The sequence below is a fragment of the Pseudophryne corroboree genome, chromosome 5 (genome assembly GCF_028390025.1).
Source record: "Pseudophryne corroboree isolate aPseCor3 chromosome 5, aPseCor3.hap2, whole genome shotgun sequence".
NCBI lineage: Eukaryota > Metazoa > Chordata > Amphibia > Anura > Myobatrachidae > Pseudophryne > Pseudophryne corroboree.
In genome coordinates this window covers 425,759,588-425,786,750 of record NC_086448.1, presented here as the reverse complement: position 1 = coordinate 425,786,750, position 27,163 = coordinate 425,759,588, and the positions used below count along the sequence as shown (strand labels likewise).

At 46.4% G+C, this 27,163-nt stretch overlaps 1 protein-coding gene across 2 annotated transcripts in view; it reads right to left on the bottom strand.

Annotated features, from left to right (window-relative positions):
• ADAMTS16 (ADAM metallopeptidase with thrombospondin type 1 motif 16) overlaps positions 1-27,163 on the bottom strand; it is a 922,431-nt gene that overhangs the window by 291,136 nt on the left and 604,132 nt on the right. For both annotated transcript variants that reach the window (XM_063922811.1, XM_063922812.1), the window contains one exon: positions 22,203-22,447. In XM_063922811.1, the coding sequence (XP_063778881.1) occupies positions 22,203-22,447 (245 nt within the window). The remainder of the gene's footprint in view (positions 1-22,202; positions 22,448-27,163) is intronic.

Below are 27,163 nucleotides of genomic sequence, written 5' to 3'. Positions count from 1 at the left end.
GTGGCAGCGTGAACAGTTTCCCGGGACCCGTTCACTATAAAGGGAGAGGCGGCGCAGAGATGAGCTCATCTCCTAACGCCGCCTCCGCCCCCAGCCGCTATGGCAACCGACCCGGCAAATTGCTGGGTCGGGAAGCCTGCTGATAGGGTCCAATGAAGGATCCTACCCGGGCAGGACCCGTTTCCAATTCCTGGGTGGGATCTGGCATTGGCGATGTGAAAGGGGTAATAGAGTGAAAATAAAGGGTTTACAGTAAAAGGACAACAGCTGGAGATTTTAATCATAGTTTTATTTTCAAACACTTTTTTTCTATCACTATTTTTAATATTTCACCATTCTTTCGAAGTATAATAATTTTAATGCATACCAATAAAAACATTTATTTTTTTATATATATATTGTTTGGCTCCAGTGTGCACCCTAAAGATGCTGTTTTTTGTCTTCTTTTTTTAAACTACCTGTTACTACAGCAGCATGCCTCTATTTTGCTACAGCACCATATGTTCCAGTTTCTCCAGAAGCATGCCTCAATTTTGCTACTGGCATCTAGTTCTCAAGGTTGACCCAACTACAGCAAAGATTAACACCTGATGTTGGATGAAGTACAATCAAAAAGTGAGGTGGTGGTGGTGAAGGGGGGGGTGGGGTTGGGGGGGTCCTGTGTGCTGACTGAAGCGTGCGTCTCAATGTAAACCAGTGAGGCATATATTGGTGGAAATAGTAGTTGTATTACAAAAATTGAGTCACAATGCTCCTACTATATCAATTGCACATGAAGGAAATATAAATCAATTGCATATCAGGAGAAATATAAACCATTTGTATATTGAGAACAATAGAAATAAATTGCATATTGAAGGGAACAGTTGTGTAGACAAAGTTACATCATACATGGATGTTGGTATATGCAATAGGGTTGTTATTGGTAAATGCAGCATAACTAATTTAAAATCAAAACAAATTATGTTCTGATGGGACGGCGTCTTGCTGCCACCAGAAGCATAATCTCACCCAAAGTCCAAGTCCTTATTGCTGCTCTAGTAGCAGGCGAATGAGTCCGATGTATGTTGTCACGTTTTTGTGTGACAGTGAGCCACTGATCTGGTGGTTCCTCCTACGCCAGGTACTATGGGGTTTGATGGCTTCCTCATCCCAGTCCGTCATCCCGACAATGAAAATGCTAACAGGCGATGGCGTAATTATTTTATAATTACCTGTCCCCTACCCTAACCTGCCTGTGATGGTGGCTAGGGCTAAGACTTGGGGGTTGGCAGCTTTGGCTATCCCTCCCCACTCCCCTCCTATAGTGCGTATCTTTAGGATGTCGGTGGGCAGTGTTCCGGTGCTGGGATTCCGAGTGGTGTCGGGATTTAAGCATCGGTCACATCGATAGCATCCAGAGTGCTGTATTGCTAACCGCATCCCATTATATAGGGTATAACTATTGGTGTGAAGAACTTGTTTTATCAAAACAGACAACACTGGGAGGTCATTCCATGCCCCCCCAAGGAATAAGAGAGCTCATAACCATACCATATCCACCTCTTCCCCTGGTAGTGAAGGTGCCAAGCTGTAATTTAGTTGCAATTTTTCTATCATTGCTCTGTGTGGTGCTGCAAACTTTGTGTCACCCTATAATCATATGCTAAAAATATTAATAAAATTGTACAATTTGTTATGAGGAATATTTTTTCTGCTTTCTGAATAAAGGATTGGCTAACCAATAACTAGTTTTATAGCTCATGTTAACTTTCTGTCAGGATTTCTGTAATCAGCAAAATGGTTGTGTATGGCATTATCTATGAATTATCACAAGATATCAATCGGTGGCGAATCCACAGTGAAGGGGGGCATGGGCCTGTCGTTAGATATAAAGTAGTATAGGTGTGCTGTTGGAGTAACTCGGATTGTGCTGAAAGTAGTTGTGTATGAAGACGCTGAATTGCTAACATTGGAGGCCATACTCAGTTGGTTGATCCGCACCTAGTGGAAGGCTGCTGAAAGTTTCAGTGGTGTAACCAATGGTGCCATCTAATGACTCACAAAGCACAACAGTATAGACATTGACAGTGGGTGTCTCAGTCCTTGCATACTCAGTCACTGCATATTCAGACTCACAGATGTACATCAGGGGAAGGCATTGTAGCAGCATTAGCATAAAGTCACAGATGCAACTGCAGCAAAAGACACAGAGGAGGCCGCAACTGCGTCCAAATCACAATCTGGCCATACGAAGAGGAAGTATCCCGTTCCCTCAACAGACCTCACCCACATTAGGGCTGCTTCTAGAAATTTCCTGGGCTTGTTTTCCTCCCCATGCCACCCCTGTGTTACTTGAATTGTTTGTTAGTATACTCTGACATCAGTAAACAGGGGGATACAGATACTGTACTGTATCTGTCACTGTGGGGGGCACTGTATCTGTCACTGCGGGGGGGGGCACTGCATCTGGCACTGCGGGCACACTGCATCTGGCACTGTGGGGGGGCACTGCATCTGGCACTGTGGGGGGGGCACTGCATCTGGCACTGTGGGGGGGGCACTGCATCTGGCACTGCGGGGGGCACTGCACCTGGCACTGCGGGGGGGCACTGCATCTGGCACTGCGGGGGGCACTGCATCTGGCACTGCGGGGGGCACTGCATCTGGCACTGCGGGGGGCACTGCATCTGGCACTGCGGGGGGGCACTGCATCTGGCACTGGTGGGGGCACTGCATCTGGCACTGGTGAGGGCACTGCATCTGGCACTGGTGGGGCACTACATCTGGCACTGGTGGGGGGCATTATTTGTATATCTGGCACTGTTGGGGGACACTGTATATCTGGCACTGTTGGGGGGCACTGTTTGTATATCTGGCACTGTTGGGGGCATTGTTTGTATATCTGGTACTGTTGGGGGCATTGTTTGTATATCTGGCACTGTTGGGGGGCATTGTTTGTATATCTGGCACTGTTGGGGGGCATTGTTTGTATATCTGGCACTGTTGGGGGGCATTGTTTGTATATCTGGCACTGTTGGGGGGCATTGTTTGTATATCTGGCACTGTTGGGGGGCATTGTTTGTATATCTGGCACTGTTGGGGGCATTGTTTGTATATCTGGTACTGTTGGGGGCATTGTTTGTATATCTGGCACTGCTAGGGTCATTATTTGTATATCTGGCACTGCTGGGGGCATTGTGTATCTGGCACTGCTAGGGGGGCAATTTTTGTGTATCTGGCACTGCGGGGGGCATTATTTGTGTATCTGGCACTGCGGGGGGCATTATTTGTGTATCTGGCACTGCTGAGGGGCAATATTTGTGTATCTGGCACTGCTGAGGGGCAATATTTGTGTATCTGGCACTACACAGGGGGGCATTACTTGTAGTTGTGAGGCCACACCCACTTTCGCAGGAACACGCACGCATTGGGGGGAAGGGGTAGCTCTTTCAGAGGTTTTATCTTCCGAAAGTAGCTCACACCCCAATTAAGGTTGGAGACCACTGGACTAGACAGTAAACAATAAGTTGTGTTTCTTTTTTTTTATATGGCAGAAGACCAATGAAGATCAAATTGTACCCCCTGACTACAGTGTACAGATTCCACTGTTACTGCTCACAATCACATCCAGGCACTGCTAGCTCTGGGGCAAAAAATTCCTTATTTTTATACTCTTATAAGCAGTTGTACAATGCATCAGAACATTATCTACCCTCCCGCAATCTGCAGGAGACTTCTGATTCAGTGTGTAATCTCCTGCCCTGGATTGTACATAAAAAAAACAGATTCTTCCCTACAGCTAACCTCAAGCTGCTATGGTGAGGCACTAAAGAGTTTCTGTGTAACAGCACTGATTTGCTGCAGTCACTGTGACTGCTGTAGTTATTCAGGAGTCCCTGTTGATGACTCTTACTAGCCCTTGTTAGACCCCTGGCGGGAAAGACAGCAGCAAAGCAGGGGCAAATGACCACACAGTGTCTTCTTATCTGTGGTGTGTGTGTGTGTAGTGACCCATAGTGTCTGCTTCTACTGCTAGTGTTCTGTGACTGAGGGTAATAATTGTTTTTAGTTATCTTAATCTGAACACATTTGTTTAATTAGAGTATCTAGTGTACATAATGATTTTGAATATACTATAAATGGGTGTAGTATGGCTGACCGGCGGTCTTCTGACCGCCGGTCAGCTTACCGATGCCGGGATCCCGGCAGCATACTGACGCCAGGATCCCGGCGGGGAAGGGCGAGTGCAGCAAGCCCCTTACGGGCTCGCTGCGCTCGCCACGCTGCGGGCTCGGTGGCGACCTACGGTCGCCACGGGTTCTATTTCCACTCTATGGGTGTCGTGGACACCCACGAGTGGAAATAGTCCCTTTTGGTCGGCATGCTGACCATCGGGATAGTGGGGGTCGGGATGCTGAAGGAGGTCATGTGACCATCGGTCTCCCGACCTTCGGTCACATGAATACCACCCCTATAAATGTATGGAAAACAGTCAATAAATATAGGTAGTGCATACAAGTTGCAGTCCAGTGTTCACAATGAAATAACATCTACAGTAATACATAGCAACATATTTCCAGTCCACTCGGCAAGAAATACATGCTTAGGGATGATTCAAACAAGGTTAAATTGCAGTTGGAATTTATTGCATAGACATCACATTTATCATGTTGTGCTGAATGAGAAGAAAAGTTGCAAACAAGAAATTGAGTATTGCAGCCAGGAATGTTAGTATAAACACCTGCAAAATGTCCCCAAATATATTGTTACTAATGTTATACAAAAATATCTCACAACAAACATTTAAGCATAGACACACCCATATACGGAGCTAGACACGCTCACGTATCACCGTGCTTTATGTGGTAGATCCTACTATAATCTCCCTGAAATTAGTTTTAGTGCAAATTAAGTTTTCATTGCAGAACAAAAAGTAAATACATAACAGTAATACTTTGTACTAGTGACAGTATAAAACCCCTTTTACACTCGCCGAAAAATCCCGGGATATTGCACGTGAACGCGCATCATTCCGGGATTTTTGTGAGTGTGAATGGGTACAGGGACAATTTCCCGGGACGAGCATCCCGGGATTTCAACCCAGGTCTCGACCTGGGTTGTATCCTGGGCCGTCCCGGGAAGCTGTGCAGTGTGAACGGGTATACCAGGTCAAGGCGACCCGGCACCCGTTCTCTGCATAGGAGGAGGCGGTGCTTGGAGAAGATTATCTCCAAGCACCGTCTCCGCCAGAGTCAGCGGTGACATCACCGACGCGGCAATATGCCGGGTCACCCCGCTAATGTGAAAGGGTCATTCCCGGGAATGTGTCCCGGCAAATATAGCGGGACACATTCCCGGGAATGACTTTTCACTGCGAGTGTAAAAGGGGTATAACAGCAGTCAGGCCAAAGTCATACTTAATAGTCTGGGAACCTGCAGGTAATACACTAGAACAGTCAATCAGACATAAAAAGTCCTGTCCCATGTAGAGAACAAGAATATAAACAGGCCTGGCTTTGAAAAATATAATAAAAACCAAAGTCATTGAACCATATCCATAAAACATGAGAGAAAGAAAGAGAGAAAAAAAAGAGAGAAGAGTCGGAAAGTACAAATAGAACAACACGAAAAGATAAAGAATAGGAAGAGAGGTGAGGGGGAAGTGAAAAAAGAAACCTGATCCGAAACCTGTGAGTAAAAGAGTGAGATTTATGTAGGTAAAACTAGTACACAAAGTGCCCAGCCAGGGATGCTTAGGGGGGTTGATGACGGCTTTTAGTGAGGATCTCCTGATATACAGAAGAATCTTTGAATGTCATCCAACTAAACCAGGTATCCCTGAAACGAGTGTAACCATTGTCTATAGAGGACATGTTATCATCCATTTCCATATAAAGGTCAATCCTACGGAACCAGTCCAGCACCGTCGGAGGGGAGGGTGAGCGCCAGTAAACAGGAACAACCGCCTTCGCTGCATTGTTTAGGTGACACAACAATGACTGTTTATAGCAATGGCAATGACTGTTTATAACAATGACTGTTTATAGGTCTAGAGGAGAAATGGAAAAGCCAAAACAGCGGGTCAATAGGGACATCCCCTCCTGTTATTTTATCTGGAAGGAAGTTTTTTCCCTAACGGTTGAATAGCGGTACAGAGCCACCAAATGTGGAATGGGATACCCACATCATTAGAGCATCGCCAGCAAATGTTCGGGACACCCAAACCCATTTTGGAGAGGGTATCAGGTCATCTATACCACCTGGAAATTAGTTTATATTGGGTCTCAATAACTAGTGTGCTCGCAGAGCAGGAATGTGCTAGTTTGAAAATTTTATCCCACTGGTTATCAATCTAGGTCAGCACCCATTTCTTTATTCCACACTTGGGTAAAGGGAGGGAGGGGCACACTCGAGTCTGCAAGTAGGATGTTATAGATCCTGGAGATAGAATGGGCAGGATTCTCAGAACTAGCATATATGCGTTCGAAGGGTGTCATAACAGAATACCAGGACCGTAAGGGGCCGTACGATTGTAAAAAGTGGCGAACCTGTAGGTAGCGCCAAAAGTCTCCCTGAGACAGTCCCCATTTAGTCTGCAGATCTGAGAAGGAGAAAATGCCATCCCCACTCACCAGCTGTCCAATACGAAACAGGCCCCTGACGTACCAAGAATGGAAAGCTGTTAAATTCAAGCCCAGGGGAAAACGAGGGTTGAGCAAGAAAGACAGATAGGTGGATTTCGAGGAAGAGACTGATGGCAATTTCCTGACCTTCTTCCAGCATGACAGAGTCGGACCAACAGTAGGATGGGGGGAGTTAGGAAGGGTGGGGAGCCATGGGGCGATATCTAGAGGGATCAACAGGGAACGTTTTTCTATCTGAGCCCACTGTTTAGATGAATCCGATCTGGACCACGCCATGATCCTGCTCAAGTGGCAAGCCTGGTAGTACCCCTGGATGTTCGGTAGACCAATCCCGCCTCTATCTTTCCGTCTGAACATCAAACTGAGCCTCAGGCGCAGGCGTTTTCCTCCCCAAAGAAAGTCTCTAAATAAAGTTTGGATACTGTATCTACCATTTCAGGGGATTTTGATGGGAAGGGCCTGCAATAAATAAAGAATTTTAGGAAGGGAATTCATTTTAAGTATGCCCATTCTCCCAAACCAAGAGAACTGTTTCGACTTCCAAGTCTGGAGATCAGATCGCAACTTAAATAATAATGTGGAAAAATTAGAGTCGAAGAGGCGTGAGAGATCTCTGGTAAGAGTAACCCCCAGGTATTTAAGTTGAGATGAATCCCAGGAGAAAGGAAATGCTATTTTAAGCCCCACCACCATTGGAGGGGACGTAATATTCAAGGCTACTGACTTAGAATAATTGATTTTGAAGTTTGAGAGGTCCCCGAAAATTTTAAACTCCTCCATCAAGTTTGGGAGGGAAGTAACAGGATTTGTAAGAGTGGCTAACAGATCGTCAGCGAAAAAAGTGAGTTTGTGTTCAGCACCCCCTAACTTGTTACCGGTAATACTAGGATTAAGCCTGATCATCGCTGCTAAAGCCTCCATACAAAGAATAAATATTAAGGGTGAAAGTGGTCATCCCCGTCGGGTTCCATTATGAATGTCAAAAGAGCACGATAAAGAGCCATTCATCTTAATTCTAGCCGTTGGGGAAGTATATAAAGCTAGGATACATCGAAGGCACAAGGGACCCAATCCCATATGACCCAGCAGACCAGCCATAAATCCCTAATCAACCCTATCAAAGGCCTTTTCGGTGTCAGTACAGAGAAAGATAGCAGGAGAGTCCGAGGCTGAAAGATAATGAATAAGAGCAATTATCTTTGTGGTGTTGTCCTTAGCCTCGCGGCCAGGGACAAAGCCCACTTGATTAGTGTGTATGAGAGACGGCAAAAGGTACTTTAATCTGTTCGCAAGAAGTTTTGCAAAAAGCTTTATGTCTGTGTTGAGGAGAGAGATAGACCAGTAGCTGGGACACAGGGAGGGGTCCTTGCCGGGCTTGGGGATAACAGTGACGTGAGCTTCCAGAGACTGACGAGAAAAAGGCACACTGTCTGAAACAGAATTGAAGGCCTCTAGAAATAGAGGGAGTAGCCTGTCCCTAAAGGCTCTATAGTAAGTAATCGTGAAGCAGTCAGGACCCAGGCTCTTCCCGGATGGGGTCGATTTGAGGGCCTCCTCAAGTTCCAAAGAGGAAAAGGGTTTCTCAAGTTCCTCGCTAGCATCGTCAGCGAGTCTGGGAAATCCGATTTTCGTAAGGTAAGAGTGAATAACCTTCTGTTTCTAGTCAATATCCGTGAATTCCACAGGGGAGGGCAGGTTGTACAATGAAGAGTAGTAGGAGCAGAACGTCGCGGCTATCTCGTCAGTATTGTGGAGGGTGGAACATTTGTCTTTCTTAATGGAGGAGATATAGGAAAGAGCTCTCTGAGAGTGCAAAGCCCTGGCCAACATCTAACCAGGTTTGTTCGCCCAACGGTAATATCTGTTACGACATTTCCTAAAAGAGAATTTAGCTTTATCTAGAAGTAATTTGTTAAGTGACGACCGGGCCGAAACAAGATCAACGTATGCATCAGATGAGATGGAATTTTTGTGGGAGATTTCCAAAAATTAGATTTTTCCGTAAAAGCCCATCAATCTGACCCTGTCTCTGTTTCTTAAGGTAGGACCCTAATTGTATACATTTACCACATACCACACACTTATGGGCTTCCCAAGTGGTAAGGCTTGATACCTCAGGGAAGATGTTGATTTCTATATACACATCTAAGGTGTCTTCTAATTGAGTTTTGCAGTAGGGATCACATAGGAGCGATTCATTGAATCACCAAGAAGGTAGGAAAAGAGGTGTCTAGCATCAGGTCTAATCGGGTTGGGGCATGATCCGACCAAGTTGTCAGGCCTATGGATGCATCGTGCACTAATTGAAGGTTGCTATGGTCAATAAGCATATAATCAATCCTTGAACAGGAATGGTGAGAGTAGTGTGTAAAATCCCGATCGGTTGGATGGAGTATTCTCCAAACATCAGACAGCTGGTGAGTGTGTAACAGGAGCCTCAATTGTCTTGACAGAGGAGCTGAAATGGAGGTGCCAAAGGAGACGTCAAACTGAGGGTCAAGTGCCCAGTTAAAATCCCCCCCCCCCCCACACACACACACAATTAAAACACACTGTTTAAGTGAGTCAATTTTATCAAAGATCTTTTCTAGAAACGGTAATTGTCCGAGGTTGGGGGCATAGATATTGACAGTGGTAAAAGTAGTGTCAAATATGGTACAAATTGATAAAAGGCACCTCCCTTTCTCCAAATAGTGAACTGCACTTACAGAAACCGGTAAGTGAGTAGCGAACAGAGTCGCCACCCCCTTAAACTTTGATAGAGGGCAATTACTGTAATAGGCGGAGGAGAAAAATCTATTTTTAAAAAGAGGCGAGGGAGAAGAGTGGCGAAAGTGTGTCTCTTGAACAAGTACCATATCTGCTTTGGCAGCTCGAAAGGAGCGGAGGGCTTGGGACCGTTTTTCGGGGATGTTGAGACCCCTTGCATTAAGTGAAAGTAAACGACGTGCAGGGGCCATCAGGGCAACGTATAGCAAATTCGACAGGGAGGAAGAGAGGAGTGAGAGGCTGAGAGGAAGAGAAAAAGACAGCTAGAGAAAGGAAGGAAAAACAGAAAGACAAAACTAAGAAAGTAACAGTAAAGCCTTGGAAGTAAGGCGAAGAAAAAAACGCCTCCGGACAAAACAGGAATCACTAAGGATCCCATGTCTCGGAGATAAAAAAAAGTGGGCGGTAGAGGGCGCGCTAGGGGTACATGAGCCCCGACCCCCACAAAAAATTGGTGGCTATGCAGGTAACATATAAAATGCAGTTTATGAATAACAATAATAAACATTCAGAAACAATCGCTGCCACCGGCAAACCCATGAAAAAAACCATAATAGTAATCGATCGAGGGCAAAAGGTACTTTACCAATCCCACTAGGCAAAAGAACCTTTTGAGGACCAGAAATAACATTGTACAGGGGACCATAGGAAATAAAGTCGCCGTCTAGTGGTGAACCCACGCAGACTTTACAGTAATTATGAGGAAAACATGCAAAAAATGAACATTGTTAGGGACAACTTAAAAACATGCACATAGTTAGGGACAACTCGTAAAAGTCTAAAGGTAAGACCCTAAATGAGGTGAACAATTTAAGAGTACATGCAGTGGAGTCCTGGAAAGGGCAAGCCCGAGTAAAAGAACAAGGGAAAGATGGAAACAAGTCGAAGTCCATCAAGTGGGGTCGCGGGCCCGTGTGGATTTTTCAGTGGTGGACTTCTTCTTAGTGTGTGAAACTTGTTGCCATCTTGATTTGTTAGCAGCAGAGGCAGGAGGAGCCGGGTCAGGCAAGTTGAATGCTTGCCAATCGGGAAGGGCGAGGGCCTCCAATCCCAGCGTTGAGCAGAAGGCGGGAAGGTCCGCCGGGGACTGAAGAGACAGAAACTTGCCAGCATGTGTAACTTGGACAGAAAATGGAAAGCCCCATCTATATTTGAAATTTGCTTTGCGTAATGCTTCCGTTAAAGGTTTCACCAGCCTCCTCTGTTGGAGTGTTCTCCACGAAATGTCCTGACATATCTGTATTCAGACTCCATTGTACTCAACTCCCTCCAACTCCCAAACCTTGCGAAGGATCGCCTCCCTTTGCGAGAAGTAATGCAGATGACATCTCTTTGCCGGTCAGAAGCAGATCATTTTGGCTGGAGTGATCTGTGAGCACGATCGAAAGTGATGGGATCGTTAGGATCAAGACTCAAAAGTTCCCCAAGTATTTTGTTGAGCGCATCAATGAGACACGTCGGGGGGATCGATTCAGGAAGACCACGGACCCTGATGTTATTATGACGTCCTCTGTTGTCTAAATCTTCCAGTTTATTTTGGATGGCCGTCATATCTGAAGCCTGTTGAGAAATTACTCCGTGGAGATGCGCGATTTGGTCATCTACGGACTCCTTCTCCTCTTCTAATAACACCACTCTAGACCCCAGGTGTTTAATATCTGACTGCACGGAGGTGATCTGGGTCTGAATCGAGTCCTGCAAGCGAGACTCAAGCGCCTGCATATCTTGCTTGGTGGGTAGGTAGCGAACATGTGTTAAAATTTCTCAGATCTCACTGCGTAGTTGAGAATTTTGAGCTTGGAAGTCTCCAGGAGGCAAGTGAGCCATTATGGGTGAGGGAGGTGTGTCAGTCTCCTGAGTGGAGAGAGGAGAATCCGGGTGTTGTGCAACAGACAGAAACAAATGGAGGATAACTCTGGAGGAAACACGTTTAGACCGTGAACCCTTCCCTTACGAACTCCTTCTGCCTCTTCCCATTAGAACAGCGTAGAGGGTAGGTTCATATCGTTATCCATCACCAAAACTCATAAGAGGGGTCAGTGGCAGGGCATAGCAATCAGGAGAGCTTCACATAAGGAATCGGATGGCTGAAGCCCACAGCGTGGAGTGCCTCCCCACACCATAGATGGCAGCAGTCACATCAGAGCATATAAGGCTGGGTAAAACAGCAGGAGCGACAGACGTGGCTGGAGGGAGAGCTCCAGAGAAATTTTACAATATATCTGCAAAGCTGCTAACCAGGAAAATAACAGCAGTAGGAACAAGATGGAGACCCTGTTAACGTAGGGTATTCTGGCCAAATGGTAACTCTCAGATATGGTGTGGTTACCATACATGTCTTCAGAGAGCAGCCAGGTATAGTTTGTACGGGTCAGATAGGATTATTGGACAGTGATAAATCAGTATAAAAAAGGGTCTGTAGTGTGGAGGCAGTCAATACCTGCAGAGTGGAGACAGACAGTGACTGCCGTTCCCTGTCTGCGGTGCGAGGACAGACCTGTAGTAGCGCTGGGTCCTCCAGGTCAGGCAGGAGAGCAGCCAACTTGCTGAACTCCCCACCGTGAGGTTGAAGAAGCGAGGTGCAGGGTCCGGAGTCTTGGAGTCGCCAGTAACAGGAGAGAGCTGCGGCTTGAGGCCGGAATCCTGTGCACGCATGTCAGCGACAGGAGCGGGCCGAGGAGTCACCGGGAGTCAGCATGGCGGGCACAGCGTCTGCACCAGGAGGCGGGTGATCCACGGCGGGACAACACAGTGATGGAGGGCTCCCACTCAGCGTGTGTCGTAAGGTGAGGACAGATGTGGCGGGATGCGATGAGAGCTCAGACGTGCAGAAGGGGAGACCAGCGGGGTCTCCGAGCAGGGGTCCGGAGGGGGAGCTGAGAATCTAGGTCCCAGCTTAGAGGAAGGAGGTAGGCCGCAACCCACAAAGAGGCCTAGCGCCTCTCCCGGCTCCGCGAACGCTACCTCCGGTGGGCAGGCAGTGGGTATACTTGGAGATGGACAGCCAGCACAAATTAGGTGGGTTTGGGGCAGTAAGGCAGCTGTAGCTGCAGGAGCTCTCCCTGAAATTAGTTTTATAAAGTAGGCAAGTATGCATCAGAAGCACTCATTTGTAGACATTGGGGGTGGGTGTAGTATGGCTGACCGGCGGTTAGGAGTCCGCCGGTCAGCATACCGACGCCGGGATCCTGGCGGGGAGGGGCGAGTACAGCAAGCCCCTTGCGGGGTTGCTGCGCTCGCCACGCTGTGGGCTCGGTGGCGACCTGCGGTCGCCACGGGTTCTATTCCCACTCTATGGGTGTCGTGGACACCCACGAGTGGAAATAGTCCCTGTTGGTCGGCATGCCGACCATCGGGATAGTGAGGGGTCGGGATGCTGGAGGAGGTCATGTGACGGTCGGTCTCCCAACCGCCAGTCACATGAATACCACCCATTGGGGGTAATTAAGACCTGATCATAGGAGCAAATTTGTTAGCAGTTGGGCAAAACCATGTGCACTGCAGGGGGGGCAGATATAATATGTGCACAGAGAGTTAGATTTGGGTGGGGTATGTTCAAACTGAAATCTAAATTGCAGTGTAAAAATTAAGCAGCCAGTATTTACTCTGCACAGAAACAAAATAACCCATCCAAATCTAACTCTCTCTGCTAAATGTTATATCTGCCACACCTGCAGCGCACCTGGGGCCTAATTCAGACCTGATCGTAGCAGCAAATTTGTTAGCAGATGGGCAAAACCATGGGGGTCATTCCAAGATGATCGCTCGCTAGCTACTTTTAGCAGCCGTGCAAATGCATAGTCGCCGTCAACAGGGAGTGTATTTTCGCTTTGCAGGAGTGCGAACGCCTGTGCAGCCGAGCAGCTGCAAACACATTTTGTGCAAAATAAGACCAGCCCTGTAGTTACTTATTCTGTGCGATGATTGCTGCGACGAATGACACGGTAATGACGTCAGATACCCGCCCAGCAAACGCCCCGTTAACACCGAGAAACTCCCACTTCATGTCAATCTCCTTGCGTCCGCCAGTGCGACTAAAAGCGTTGCTAGAACCTGTGCAAAACCACGATGCTCTTTGTAGCCGTATGCCGCACATGTGCATTGCGGTGCATACGCATGTGCAGTTTTGCTGTTTTTTAAATGATCGATACGCAGCGAACAACGGCAGCTAGCGATCAACTCGGAGTGACCCCCCATGTGCACTGCAGGTGGGGCAGATATAACATGTGCAGAGAGAGTTAGATTTGGGTGGGGTGTATTCAAACTGAAATCTAAATTGCAGTGTAAAAATAAAGCAGCCAGTATTTACCCTGCACAGAAACAAAATAACCCTCCCAAATCTAACTCTCTCTGCACATGTTATATCTGCCCCCCTGCAGTGCACATGGTTTTGCCCATCTGCTAAAAAAAATAAGAATTTACTTACCGATAATTCTATTTCTCGGAGTCCGTAGTGGATGCTGGGGTTCCTGAAAGGACCATGGGGAATAGCGGCTCCGCAGGAGACAGGGCACAAAAAGTAAAGCTTTAGGATCAGGTGGTGTGCACTGGCTCCTCCCCCTATGACCCTCCTCCAAGCCTCAGTTAGGATACTGTGCCCGGACGAGCGTACACAATAAGGAAGGATTTTGAATCCCGGGTAAGACTCATACCAGCCACACCAATCACACTGTACAACCTGTGATCTGAACCCAGTTAACAGTATGATAACAGCGGAGCCTCTGAAAAGATGGCTCACAACAATAATAACCCGATTTTTGTAACTATGTACAAGTATTGCAGATAATCCGCACTTGGGATGGGCGCCCAGCATCCACTACGGACTCCGAGAAATAGAATTATCGGTAAGTAAATTCTTATTTTCTCTATCGTCCTAGTGGATGCTGGGGTTCCTGAAAGGACCATGGGGATAATACCAAAGCTCCCAAACGGGCGGGAGAGTGCGGATGACTCTGCAGCACCGAATGAGAGAACTCCAGGTCCTCCTTAGCCAGGGTATCAAATTTGTAGGATTTTACCAACGTGTTTGCCCCTGACTAAATATCCGCTCGGCAAAGTTGTAAAGCCGAGACCCCTCGGGCAGCCGCCCAAGATAAGCCCACCTTCCTTGTGGAATGGGCATTTACATATTTTGGCTGTGGCAGGCCTGCCACAGAATGTGCAAGCTGAATTGTATTACACATCCAACTAGCAATAGTCTGCTTAGAAGCAAGAGCACCCAGTTTGTTGGGTGCATACAGGATAACAGCAAGTCAGTTTTCCTGACTCCAGCCGTCCTGGAACCTATATTTACAGGGCCCTGACAACATCTAGCAACCTGGAGTCCTCCAAGTCCCTAGTAGGCGCAAGGCACCAAAATAAGCTGGTTCAGGTGAAACACTGACACCACCTTAGGGAGAGAACTGGGGACGAGTCCGCAGCTCTGCCCTGTCCAAATGGACAACCAGATATGGGCTTTTTTGAGAAAAAAACCACCAATTTGACACTCGCCTGGTCCAGGCCAGGGCCAAGAGCATGGTCACTTTTCATGTGAGATGCTTCAAATCCACAGATTTGACTGGTTTTAAACCAATGTGATTTGAGGAATCCCAGAACTACGTTGAGATCCCACAGTGCCACTGGAGGCACAAAAGGGGGTTTTATATGCAATACTCCCTTGACAAACTTCTGGACTTCAGGAACTGAAGCCACTTCTTTCTGGAAGAAAATCGACAGGGCCGAAATTTGAACCTTAATGGACCCCAATTTGAGGCCCATAGACACTCCTGTTTGCAGGAAATGCAGGAATCGACCGAGTTGAAATTTCTTCGTGGGGCCTTTCTGGCCTCACACCACGCAACATATTTTTGCCACATGTGGTGATAATGTTGTGCGGTCACCTCCTTTCTGGCTTTGACCAGGGTAGGAATGACCTCTTCCGGAATGCCTTTTTCCCTTAGGATCCGGCGTTCCACCGCCATGCCGTCAAACGCAGCTGCGGTAAGTCTTGGAACAGACATGGTACTTGCTGAAACAAGTCCCTTCTTAGCGGCAGAGGCCATAAGTCCTCTGTGAGCATCTCTTGAAGTTCCGGGTACCAAGTCCTTCTTGGCCAATCCGGAGCCATGAGTATAGTTCTTACTCCTCTACGTCTTATAAGTCTCAGTACCTTAGGTATGAGAAGCAGAGGATGGAACACATACACCGACTGGTACATCCATGGTGTTACCAGAACGTCCACAGCTATTGCCTGAGGGTCTCTTAACCTGGCGCAATACCTGTCCCGTTTTTTGTTCAGACGGGACGCCATCATGTCCACCTTTGGTATTTCCCAACGGTTTACAATCATGTGGAAAACTTCCCGATGAAGTTTCCACTCTGCCGGGTGGAGGTCGTGCCTGCTGAGGAAGTCTGCTTCCCAGTTTCCATTCCCGGAATGAAACACTGCTGACAGTGCTATCACATGATTTTCCGCCCAGCGAAAAGTCCTTGCAGTTTTTGCCATTGCCCTCCTGCTTCTTGTGCCGCCCTGTCTATTTACGTGGGCGACTGCCGTGATGTTTTTCCCACTGGATCAATACCGGCTGACCTTGAAGCAGAGGTCTTGCTAAGCTTAGAGTATTATAAATTTACCCTTAGCTCCAGTATATTTATGTGGAGAAAAGTCTCCAGACTTGATCACACTCCCTGGAAATCTTTTCCTTGTGTGACTGCTCCCCAGCCTCTCGGGCTGGCCTCCGTGGTCACCAGCATCCAATCCTGAATGCCGAATCTGCGGCCCTCTAGAAGATGAGCACTCTGTAACCACCACAGGAGAGACACCCTTGTCCTTGGATATAGGGTTATCCGCTGATGCATCTGAAGATGCGATCCGGACCATTTGTCCAGCAGATCCCACTGAAAAAATCTTGCGTGAAATCTGCCGAATGGAATTGCTTCGTAGGAAGTCACCATCTTTACCAGGACCCTTGTGCAATGATGCACTGATTTTAGGAGGTTCCTGACTAGCTCGGATAACTCCCTGGCTTTCTCTTCCGGGAGAAACACCTTTTTCTGGACTGTGTCCAGAATCATCCCTAGGCACAGCAGACTTGTCGTCGGGATCAGCTGCGATTTTGGAATATTTAGAATCCACCCGTGCTGTTGTAGCAGTATCCGAGATAGTGCTACTCCGACCTCCAACTGTTCCCTGGACTTTGCCCTTATCAGGAGATCGTCCAAGTAAGGGATAATTAAGACGCCTTTTCTTCGAAGAAGAATCATCATTTCGGCCATTACCTTGGTAAAGACCCGGGGTGCCGTGGACAATCCAAACGGCAGCGTCTGAAACTGATAGTGACAGTTCTGTACCACGAACCTGAGGTACCCTTAGTGAGAAGGGCAAATTTTGGACATGGAGGTAAGCATCCCTGATGTCTCGGGACACTATATAGTCCCCTTCTTCCTGGTTCGTTATCACTGCTCTGAGTGACTCCATCTTGATTTGAACCTTTGTAAGTGTTCAAATTTTTTTTTATTTTTTTTTTTTTAGATTTAGAATAGGTCTCACCTAGCCTTCTGGCTTCAGTACCACAATATAATGTGGAATAATACCCCTTTTCTTGTTGTAGGAGGGGTAATTTGATTATCACCTGCTGGGAATACAGCTTGTGAATTGTTTCCCATACTGCCTCCTTGTCGGAGGGAGACCTTGGTAAACCAGACTTCAGGAGCCTGCGAAGGGGAAACGTCTCGACATTCCAATCTGTACCCCTGGGATACTACATGTAGGATCCAGGGGTCCTGTACGGTCCCAGCGTCATGCTGAGAGCTTGGCAGAAGCGGTGGAACGCTTCTGTTCCTGGGAATGGGCTGCCTGCTGCAGTCTTCTTCCCTTTCCTCTATCCCTGGGCAGATATGACTCTTATAGGGACGAAAGGACTGAGGCTGAAAAGACGGTGTCTTTTTCTGCAGAGATGTGACTTAGGGTAAAAACGGTGGATTTTCCAGCAGTTGCCGTGGCCACCAGGTCCGATGGACCGACCCCAAATAACTCCTCTTCCTTTATACGGCAATACACCTTTGTGCCGTTTGGAATCTGCATCACCTGACCACTGTCGTGTCCATAAACATCTTCTGGCAGATATGGACATCGCACTTACTCTTGATGCCAGAGTGCAAATATCCCTCTGTGCATCTCGCATATATAGAAAATGCATCCTTTAAATGCTCTATAGTCAATAAAATACTGTCCCTGTCAAGGGTATCAATATTTTTAGTCAGGGAATCCGACCAAGCCACCCCAGCTCTGCACATCCAGGCTGAGGCGATCGCTGGTCGCAGTATAACACCAGTATGTGTGTATATACTTTTTATGATATTTTCCAGCCTCCTGTCAGCTGGCTCCTTGAGGACGGCCCTATCTATAGACGGTACCGCCACTTGTTTTGATAAGCGTGTGAGCGCCTTATCCACCCTAAGGGGTGTTTCCCAACGCGCCCTAACTTCTGGCGGGAAAGGGTATACCGCCCATAATTTTCTCTCGGGGGGAACCCACGCATCATCACACACTTCATTTAATTTATCTGATTCAGGAAAAACTACGGTAGTTTTTTCACATCCCACATAATACCCTCTTTTGTGGTACTTGTAGTATCAGAAATATGTAACACCTCCTTCATTGCCTTTAACGTGTGGCCCTAATAAGGAATACGTTTGTTTATTCACCGTCGACACTGGATTCAGTGTCCGTGTCTGTGTCTGTGTCGACCGACTAAAGTAAACGGGCGTTTTAAAACCCCTGACGGTGTTTCTGAGACGTCTGGACCGGTACTAATTGTTTGTCGGCCGTCTCATGTCGTCAACCGACCTTGCAGCGTGTTGACATTATCACGTAATTCCCTAAATAAGCCATCCATTCCGGTGTCGACTCCCTAGAGAGTGACATCACCATTACAGGCAATTGCTCCGCCTCCTCACCAACATCGTCCTCATACATGTCGACACACACGTACCGACACACAGCACACACACAGGGAATGCTCTGATAGAGGACAGGACCCACTAGCCCTTTGGAGAGACAGAGGGAGAGTTTGCCAGCACACACCAAAAACGCTATAATTATATAGGGACAACCTTATATAAGTGTTTTCCCTTATAGCATCTTTTATATATTTCTAACGCCAAATTAGTGCCCCCCCTCTCTGTTTTAACCCTGTTTCTGTAGTGCAGTGCAGGGGAGAGCCTGGGAGCCTTCCCTCCAGCCTTTCTGTGAGGGAAAATGGCGCTGTGTGCTGAGGAGATAGGCCCCGCCCCTTTTTCGGCGGGCTCGTCTCCCGCTCTTTAATGGATTCTGGCAGGGGTTAAATATCTCCATATAGCCCCCGGAGGCTATATGTGAGGTATTTTTAGCCAAAAAAGGTTTTCATTTGCCTCCCAGGGCGCCCCCCTCCCAGCGCCCTGCACCCTCAGTGACTGCCGTGTGAAGTGTGCTGAGAGGAAATGGCGCACAGCTGCAGTGCTGTGCGCTACCTTAAGAAGACTGAGGAGTCTTCTGCCGCCGATTCTGGACCTCTTCTCGTTTCAGCATCTGCAAGGGGGCCGGCGGCGAGGCTCCGGTGACCATCCAGGCTGTACCTGTGATCGTCCCTCTGGAGCTAATGTCCAGTAGCCAAAGAAGCCAATCCATCCTGCACGCAGGTGAGTTCACTTCTTCTCCCCTAAGTCCCTCGTTGCAGTGATCCTGTTGCCAGCAGGACTCACTGTAAAATAAAAAACCTAAGCTAAACTTTTCTAAGCAGCTCTTTAGGAGAGCCACCTAGATTGCACCCTTCTCGGCCGGGCACAAAAATCTAACTGAGGCTTGGAGGAGGGTCATAGGGGGAGGAGCCAGTGCACACCACCTGATCCTAAAGCTTTACTTTTTGTGCCCTGTCTCCTGCGGAGCCGCTATTCCCCATGGTCCTTTCAGGAACCCCAGCATCCACTAGGACGATAGAGAAATTGCTGCTACAATCAGGTCTGAATTACCCCCATTGTGACAAACAGGGTCCAGTGGCCTACTACAGTTCTTTCACACCACTCTAGCAGCACACTGATAACATGCCTTTGTAGAAGCTGCATCTCTTCTTTTGGACAAATTCTGCAACATAGGTCTTATGATACTGGATTCTGAGCCTCTACAATATTATTCCATATTAACAAAGCAGCATTGGTTGGCTCTGTGGCACAGCAGTGTGCTCATTACCACTTCTCAAATCAGAATGCATACTATATCCCGGTGGTTGGGATGCCGCCAGTCACGTGACCGACCACTATATCCCGACATTAAGGGGAGTAAGTATTTCTACCGCTCCCATGTCCCCTACCCAATCCCTAACCCCAAGGTGGCTAGAGCTAACCCCCCAGGCCTAACTATCCCCCCCTCCTCATATTGTGCCTAAGCCTAGACCCCCTACCCCCCCGGGCATAATCCTCACCCGTACCCCAAAACTTACCTTTGGGGTGTGGGTTGTTGGTGATCCGGCGCTGGTGTCCTGAGTGGTGTCGGGATTCCGGAATCTGTCACATGACAGCCAACATCCCGACAGCCAGAATGCTAAACGCATCCACTCAAATCCCATGTGGTATTACATAGAAATTTACGACTTAATTTATTTCATAAATTGCTTGGTAGTGAGAGAGAAACACTTCCTGATATTCCTATATATACTTCTCATCAAGTAAAGAGAAGCATAGGCTATAACAGACCTGGCCAACCGGTGGCTCTACAGCTGTTGTCAAATTGCATGTTCCAGCATGCCCTGACACGATTATAGCATTCCCTAATGCCAAATCTGTGGCAGGGCATGCTGGGACTGGTACATACCTCCCAACTGTCCCGATTTCCACGGGACAGTCCCTTTTTTGGGACAGCGTCTATTCAAGAGAAACAGAGGAACAGGGGGCATGCCAGCAGCTCAGACAGTGCTGGCCATGCCCCCACTGTGCTGAAAATGGAAGGCGTGGCTCACAATTGCGGCATTCCTACGAAACCACGCCACTTTTTCAACAGGACACACACCCTTTTCAGACGCCTGAGGGGGTCCCAATTTCAAAGCTGCAGATGTTGGGAGGTATGCTTGTAGTTTCACAACAGCTGGAGAGCCAGAGGTTGGCCAGGCCTGGGCTATAAGAATAAGTGGGAACAGTCCTTTTAGTCTTGTTGCCCCAAGTAGGTATACAGGTTTATTTACCTACAGTCTTCAAGAATATTCACACATTTAAATTAATAAATAACACAGAATTCAGTTACTGAACAAAATGAGAAAATAGAATAGAGGGAAACATTTTTGCAGAAAGAGGCATTTTTTTTTGGCTAACTGATAGAGGAAGAGTGTATGTTATGGCAGGCCAAGGTCAATACAATTGCAGACAGTGGGACAGATGTATTAAGCCTGGAGAAGTGATAAAGATGTGATAAAGAAGTGATAAGTGGAAGGTGAACGCACCAGCCAATCATTAAGGCTTTGAAAAATTACAGTTAGGAACTGATTGGCTGGTGCGTTATCACCTTGCACTTATCACTTCTTTATCACTGCTTTATTCACTTCTCCAGGCTTAATACATCTGCCCCAGTGTTCTCGGCCCCACGAGTCAGTGCAGCACTTTAGGCCAGCTTGGAATCGCACAATTTTGTTTACAGTCCCATAGGGCTGCGTACCAAATTGTGCAAATTCGGGGTGAGTGGCTGCGAGATGCAGCGCCATTGTCTGCAGTTCTAGGCCGTCGCAATGGTAACTCACACCCTTCACCAGCTGTAACTGTATTGAGAGTGTTGTGTTTGTGTTTCAGATGACAATGTGATAATTAAAGTAAAGATTAATGAAAAACATATCATAGCAACAAATAAGGAAGGTGAAGGTTTCAGCCATTGTTGGTTAGATAAAACATTAACATGATTACAGGTGTCACAATAGCAATTCTGTTCCTGATATATGTATAATGATGTTTAAGCTAGGTGCAAAATACATTCCACGTGTGTAAAAAACGTTAAACGGTCAGATCGATTGCTCTGGTATCTAAAGGAGAATACCAACCTATGATATCAAAAAGTACATATCCAAGTTACAAACATTACATATGTTATAGATTCCTTTTTCTTGTTCACATTTTCTAAAAACATAGACAAGGACTCTCTAGTCTCATGTGATGAACGTGGGCAAGCAAGCCTTTACCATTGCATGCTTTAGTTACTATGTAGTTGAGAACAGGTTTTGTAAGGATTGATGGTTGTAAATATCCACAGGGAACAATGACAAGATGAACTGTGGTCTTTGGAGTTAATGTGCCTGTCCTCAAGCAGTTAAACTGTACTCAAGAGAAAAATTTCTATGTTGTACAACACTTTGCTTATCTCTAAAAGTAATGTGAATTGTTTAAGTGCATTATTGGTTAGAATTGACTTTGGAGATGTGGAATTATGTGCTAATGTGGAAATATATTTTCTAATTCAGTGAGAAGTTAGGGGAGGGTATTACGCGTATATGGTGAAAGCAAATTAGCAATTCTTTTAGAACTACAGTATAGTGTAAGGTAAAGGTTACCATGGCCTTAGAAAACTGTAACTTGTATGAACGTTTGCCAAAACATTGAGAACTGTAATGTAAATGAAGTAAAACTGAGTGAAGAACTGAAGGAGGGAGGGAGGGTTGATCTAATATGTAACTATACATTCATCAACATTTCCTCCCAAATACTTGTGCCATTTTTAAGCTATAAATAATATATATGATGGAAAGTGTTCCCTGGTGTAAATACAGAAGAGTATTATGAACCTTCACTTAAATGTCTAAAGTAATAATTACTTACTTCAACTACTACAGTTTCATTTGTAGGCCCAGCAGCAGTCAAAGTCTCTGGATTATTGTATGGTCTTTTGTAGTCAAACACGGTGCCTGCAAACTTGTATTGACCCGGCCAGTCGATAGTCCAGTATCCATTGAGGTAGTACTTGTTCAGTGTGTTACGTACAGAAATGTAAGAGGTAGAGATGTTCATTTCAGAAACACTTATGCTACGAGCTCCAGCAGGTATGGTCACTAATGAATAATATTCTGTAATTGATAGGAAGAAAAAGAATATATTTTTTTTAGTTATGGTGTGTTTGTATGTGTGTGTGTGTGTGTGTGTGTGTGTATATATATATATATATATATATATATACATATACACACACACATACATACATACATCTATTATATATATATATATATATATATATATATATACACACACACACACAGTATATATATATGTGTGTATATATATATATATATATATCATATGAAATAATGTTTCTCCATATTGACATTTCCACATATACCACGTTCGTTCTTTCTTTCTTTTTTTCTGCTTCCTCTTAATATACCATTAGCATCTCAACAGCAAATCAAAGTCTGCTGAGTACTTCTATTAAGCAGGGCTGTTCAAGTGAAGCAGGCAAACGGGGGTGACAACCCATTGGGAGCGCAGTGCAGCTGCGAGTGTCCCCATTCCAACTGCTCAAACCCTTCCCTTACACAATCCTTCTAAGCATGCATTCTCCCCGCCGCACAGCCCTTCTCTGGCTATCTTTTCCCTCCCACAGCCTTTGTAAGCATGCCTCATTCACACCATACAGCACCTTCTCTACCCTATCCACAGCCCTTCTAATCCTGCCTCCTCCCCACCACACAGTCCTTCTCTGCCCACCTCTACCATCCCCACAGTCTTTCTAAGCATGCTTTCTCATCACCACACATCCCTTCTCTGCTCACCTCTTCCCTCCCCCCTCCAGGGATGGACTGACCCACAGGAGGAATCCCCGGTGGGCCCACGGACAGTGAGTAATTAATACACCTGTGCACCTGCTGGGTTACCTGCAAAACATGCACTGTGTGGGGTCCTGAGGACCGAGTTTGAGAACCCTTGTCCTAGAGGATACTGGGGTCCACATTAGTACCATCGGTATGTACCAAAGCTCCCAAAGCGGGTGGGAAAGTGCTGAGGTTCATGCAGCACTGATTGACCAAACTGAAGGTCCTCAGAAGCCAAAGTATCAAACTTGTAGAACTTAGCAAACGTGTTCAATCCTGACCAAGTAGCTGCTCAGCAGAGCTGTAAAGCCGAGACACCCCGGGCAGCCACCCAGGAAGAACCCACTGACCTAGTAGAGTGGGCCTGTACATTCGGAACCGGCAATCCTGCCGATGAATAATCCTGCTGAATAGTAAGCCTGATCCAGCGAGCAATAGACTGCTTTGAAACAGGACACCCAATTTTCTTGTGATCATAGAGAATAAACAGTGAGTCAGATTTTCTGTGACGAGCTGACCTCTTCACGTAGATCCTCAAAGCCCTCACAACATCCAGGGACTTTGAGGTAGCAGAGGTGTCAGTAAGCACCGGAACCACAATAAGGTTGGTTGATATGAAACGCAGACACCACCTTAGGAAGAAATTGCTGACGAGTTCGGAGTTCAATTCTATACTCACGAAAAACCAAATAGGGGCTTTTGTGAGACAACGTCCCGAGTTCGGACAAATGCCTTGTGGAAGCCAAGGCCAACAGTGTAACAGTCTTCCATGTAAGAAACTTAATGTCAACCTCCTGTAAAGGTTCAAACCAGTCCAAACCAGAAACTGCAACACCATGTTAAGATCCCAAGGAGCCGTGGGAGGCACAATGGGCGGTGGGATGTGCAGAGCCCCCTTCAAAAACGTCTGAACCGCAGGGAGGGAAGCCAATTGTTTCTGGAAGAAAATGGACAAGGCCAAAATCTGAACTTTCAAGGAGCCCAAACGTAGACCGACATCAACACCTGAAAACGAGAAAAGGAGAAAACATCCCAGTTGAAATTCCACTGCAGGAAATGTCCTGTTTTCACACCACAAGGCATATTTTTTCCAAATATGGTGGTAATGTTAAGACGTCACCCATTTCCTAGCTTGGATCAGGGTTGGAATAACCTTGTTCGGAATGCCTTTCCGGGCTAAAATCTGACGTTCAATTTCCATGCCGTCAAACGTAGCTGCGGTAAGTCTTGATAGACGAATGGCCCCTGTTGCAGAAGATCCTCTCGTAGAGGTAGAGGCCACAGGTCCTCCAGGAACAACCCCAGTAGATCCGCGTACCAGGACCTTCTCGGCCAATCTGGAGCAATGAGAATTGCTTGAACCTTTTCCCTTTTTATTCTTTTAAGAATTCTTGGGATCAGTGGAAGAGGTGGGAACACGTAGACCATCTGGTAAACCCATGGAGTCACCAAAGCGTCCACCGCCACTGCTTGTGGGTCCCTCGACCTGGAACAATAGTGCTTTAGCTTCTTGTTGAGACGTCATGTCTATCTGTGGAATTCCCCACCGATTTGTCAAGGACTCGAACACCTGCAGGTGAAGGCCCCACTCTCCTAGTCAGATTCACACATTTGACAAAGCTGCCCAGAGCAGCGAAACGCGTCCGAAGAAATCAACTGCTACATACACCGACTACACCAAGAAAGACCTGTGGTTCCATTGCTGCCTTTACAAGTTTCTGGAGGACTCTTCCGGTAATTCACCAATCCAGCTTTATTTCCAAGCCTTCCAAGCCTTTTGTGGACCAGGATACCTACCAAAATTGCGTGGAGTTCAGCTGCTTTCAGGCACCATCGCTATGGATCCTCATATAGGAACACAAGGCTGGTAACATTGGACATTTTGACATCTTTAAGTCCTCATGTGTGAATCTGACTAATCTATCAGGAACACGGTCATAAAGTGTTGCAAAAACAACACCAGTATATAGTCAATTTTTTTCCTTATCCCCATTTGTCAATGGACATTATATTCTCATGTGAGATTTGTTAGCTTAATTTACATTTTATCTTAATCTTATCTTTTTAACACCAATATATTAAATGTGTTCAGGAATATGAATCTAGCGTTGTTTTCCTTTTCTTTTACTTCATGTATATGTAGGGAGACTGACTATCTCCCTTATACAGCAGCTAGGAAAACACCCCATTCTAGCGCCCGACAATATACTTTGGTATACCCATTTTTGCAGTCCACCGTCATGCTGAAGACTTTGAGGAAGCAGTGGGTTTTCTGGGTTTACTTTTAACGCCTCGGGAGGTTGTAGAAGAACCGTTGGCTTTCCCTTTAAATTTTGCAGTCCGAAAGGACTGCAGAGTTGGAGCAGAGTAGGTATTCCTAGCTGGGGTTGCTGCGGAAGGAAGGTATGTAGACTTATCCGCAGTAGCTTTGGATATCCACATATCCAGTTCATCTCCAAAAAGAGCCTCACCCGTGAATGGTATGCTTTACATGCCTTTCCTGGAATCAGCATCCGCAGTCCACTGGCATAGCCAAAAGCCTCTGCGTTCTGACATTGCCATGGCACTGGTGAGTGCGTTGAGCAAACCAATTTCCTTTAAGGCCTCCACCATAAAGTTAGCAGAATCCTGAAAATGCTGTAGGAGTAAAATAATCTCCCCCCTGGGTAAGGAATCTAAGCCGTCAATTAGGTTATCTGACCACTTAGCAATGGCCCTAGTGATCCATGCACAAGCAATAGTGGGTCTCTGGGCCACCCCAGCCGTAGTGTATAAAGATTTGAGAGTGGTCTCAATCTTGCAGTCAGCTGCGTCCTTTAAGGACGCGGCCCCGGGAACCGGTAAGACTATCTTACGCAACAACCTGGACACTGATGCGTCCACAATCAGCGGGTTTTCCCATTTCTTCCTATCCTCCACAGGAAAGGGAAAGGAAGAAATCAGCCTTTTAGGGATCTGAAACTTTTTGGCAGGTTTCACCCACATCTCTTCAAACAGGGCATTTAATTCCTTTGAAGCGGGGAAAGTAGCAGAGGATTTATTTTTAGTGTTAAAATAAGATTCCTCTTCTACATCTTCAGTCTTGTCAGGAATATGTAGGACAGATCTGAAAGCCTCAATGAGGGCCTGTATACCCTGTGACAGGACAGCATCCCCCCCACTCGCATCCACTTCACCCTCCTCTGGATCCGACGTGTCAGGATCAGTATCACCCTGCATGATTAGGGCCAGAGTACACTTTTGTGGGCAATGGCGAGAGTGTGGGGTACAGGCATGGGAGCTGAATCTCTGTCTATCAGGTCATACATAGACTGCCGTAAGATTTTTGTCTCATTCTCAGTATGAGACAGCTTAGTAGAAATACAGGTTGAGTATCCATTATCCAAAATGCTTGGGACCAGAAGTATTTTGGATATCGGATTTTTCCGTATTTTGGAATAATTGCATACCATAATGGGATATCATGGCGATGGTACCTAAGTCTAAGCACGGAATACATTTATGTTTCATATATACCTTATACATACAGCCTTAAGGTCATTTTAGCCAATATTTTTAATAACTTTGTGCATTAAACAAAGTGTGTGTACATTCACACAATTCATTTATGTTTCATATACACCTTATGCACACAGCCTGAAGGTCATTTATTACAATATTTTTATTAACTTTGTGTATTAAACAAAGTTTGTGTACATTGAGCCATAAAAAAAAAACAAAGGTTTCTCTATCTCAGTCTCACTCGAAAAATTCTGTATTTCAGAATATTTGGATATGGGATACTCATCCTGTATTTTAAATCATCCCTTTAATGGAGGCCAACCATGGGGGTTCAGCCCCACTGGACTGGGAGTGAACACTATCCTGAGTACAGGGTAGTGAGTCCCCAGGGAATGAGAGACATTCCGCTGTACAAGACACACAGTCATTGGACATGATTGTAAAGTGACACCTACACACACACAGACACTAGTG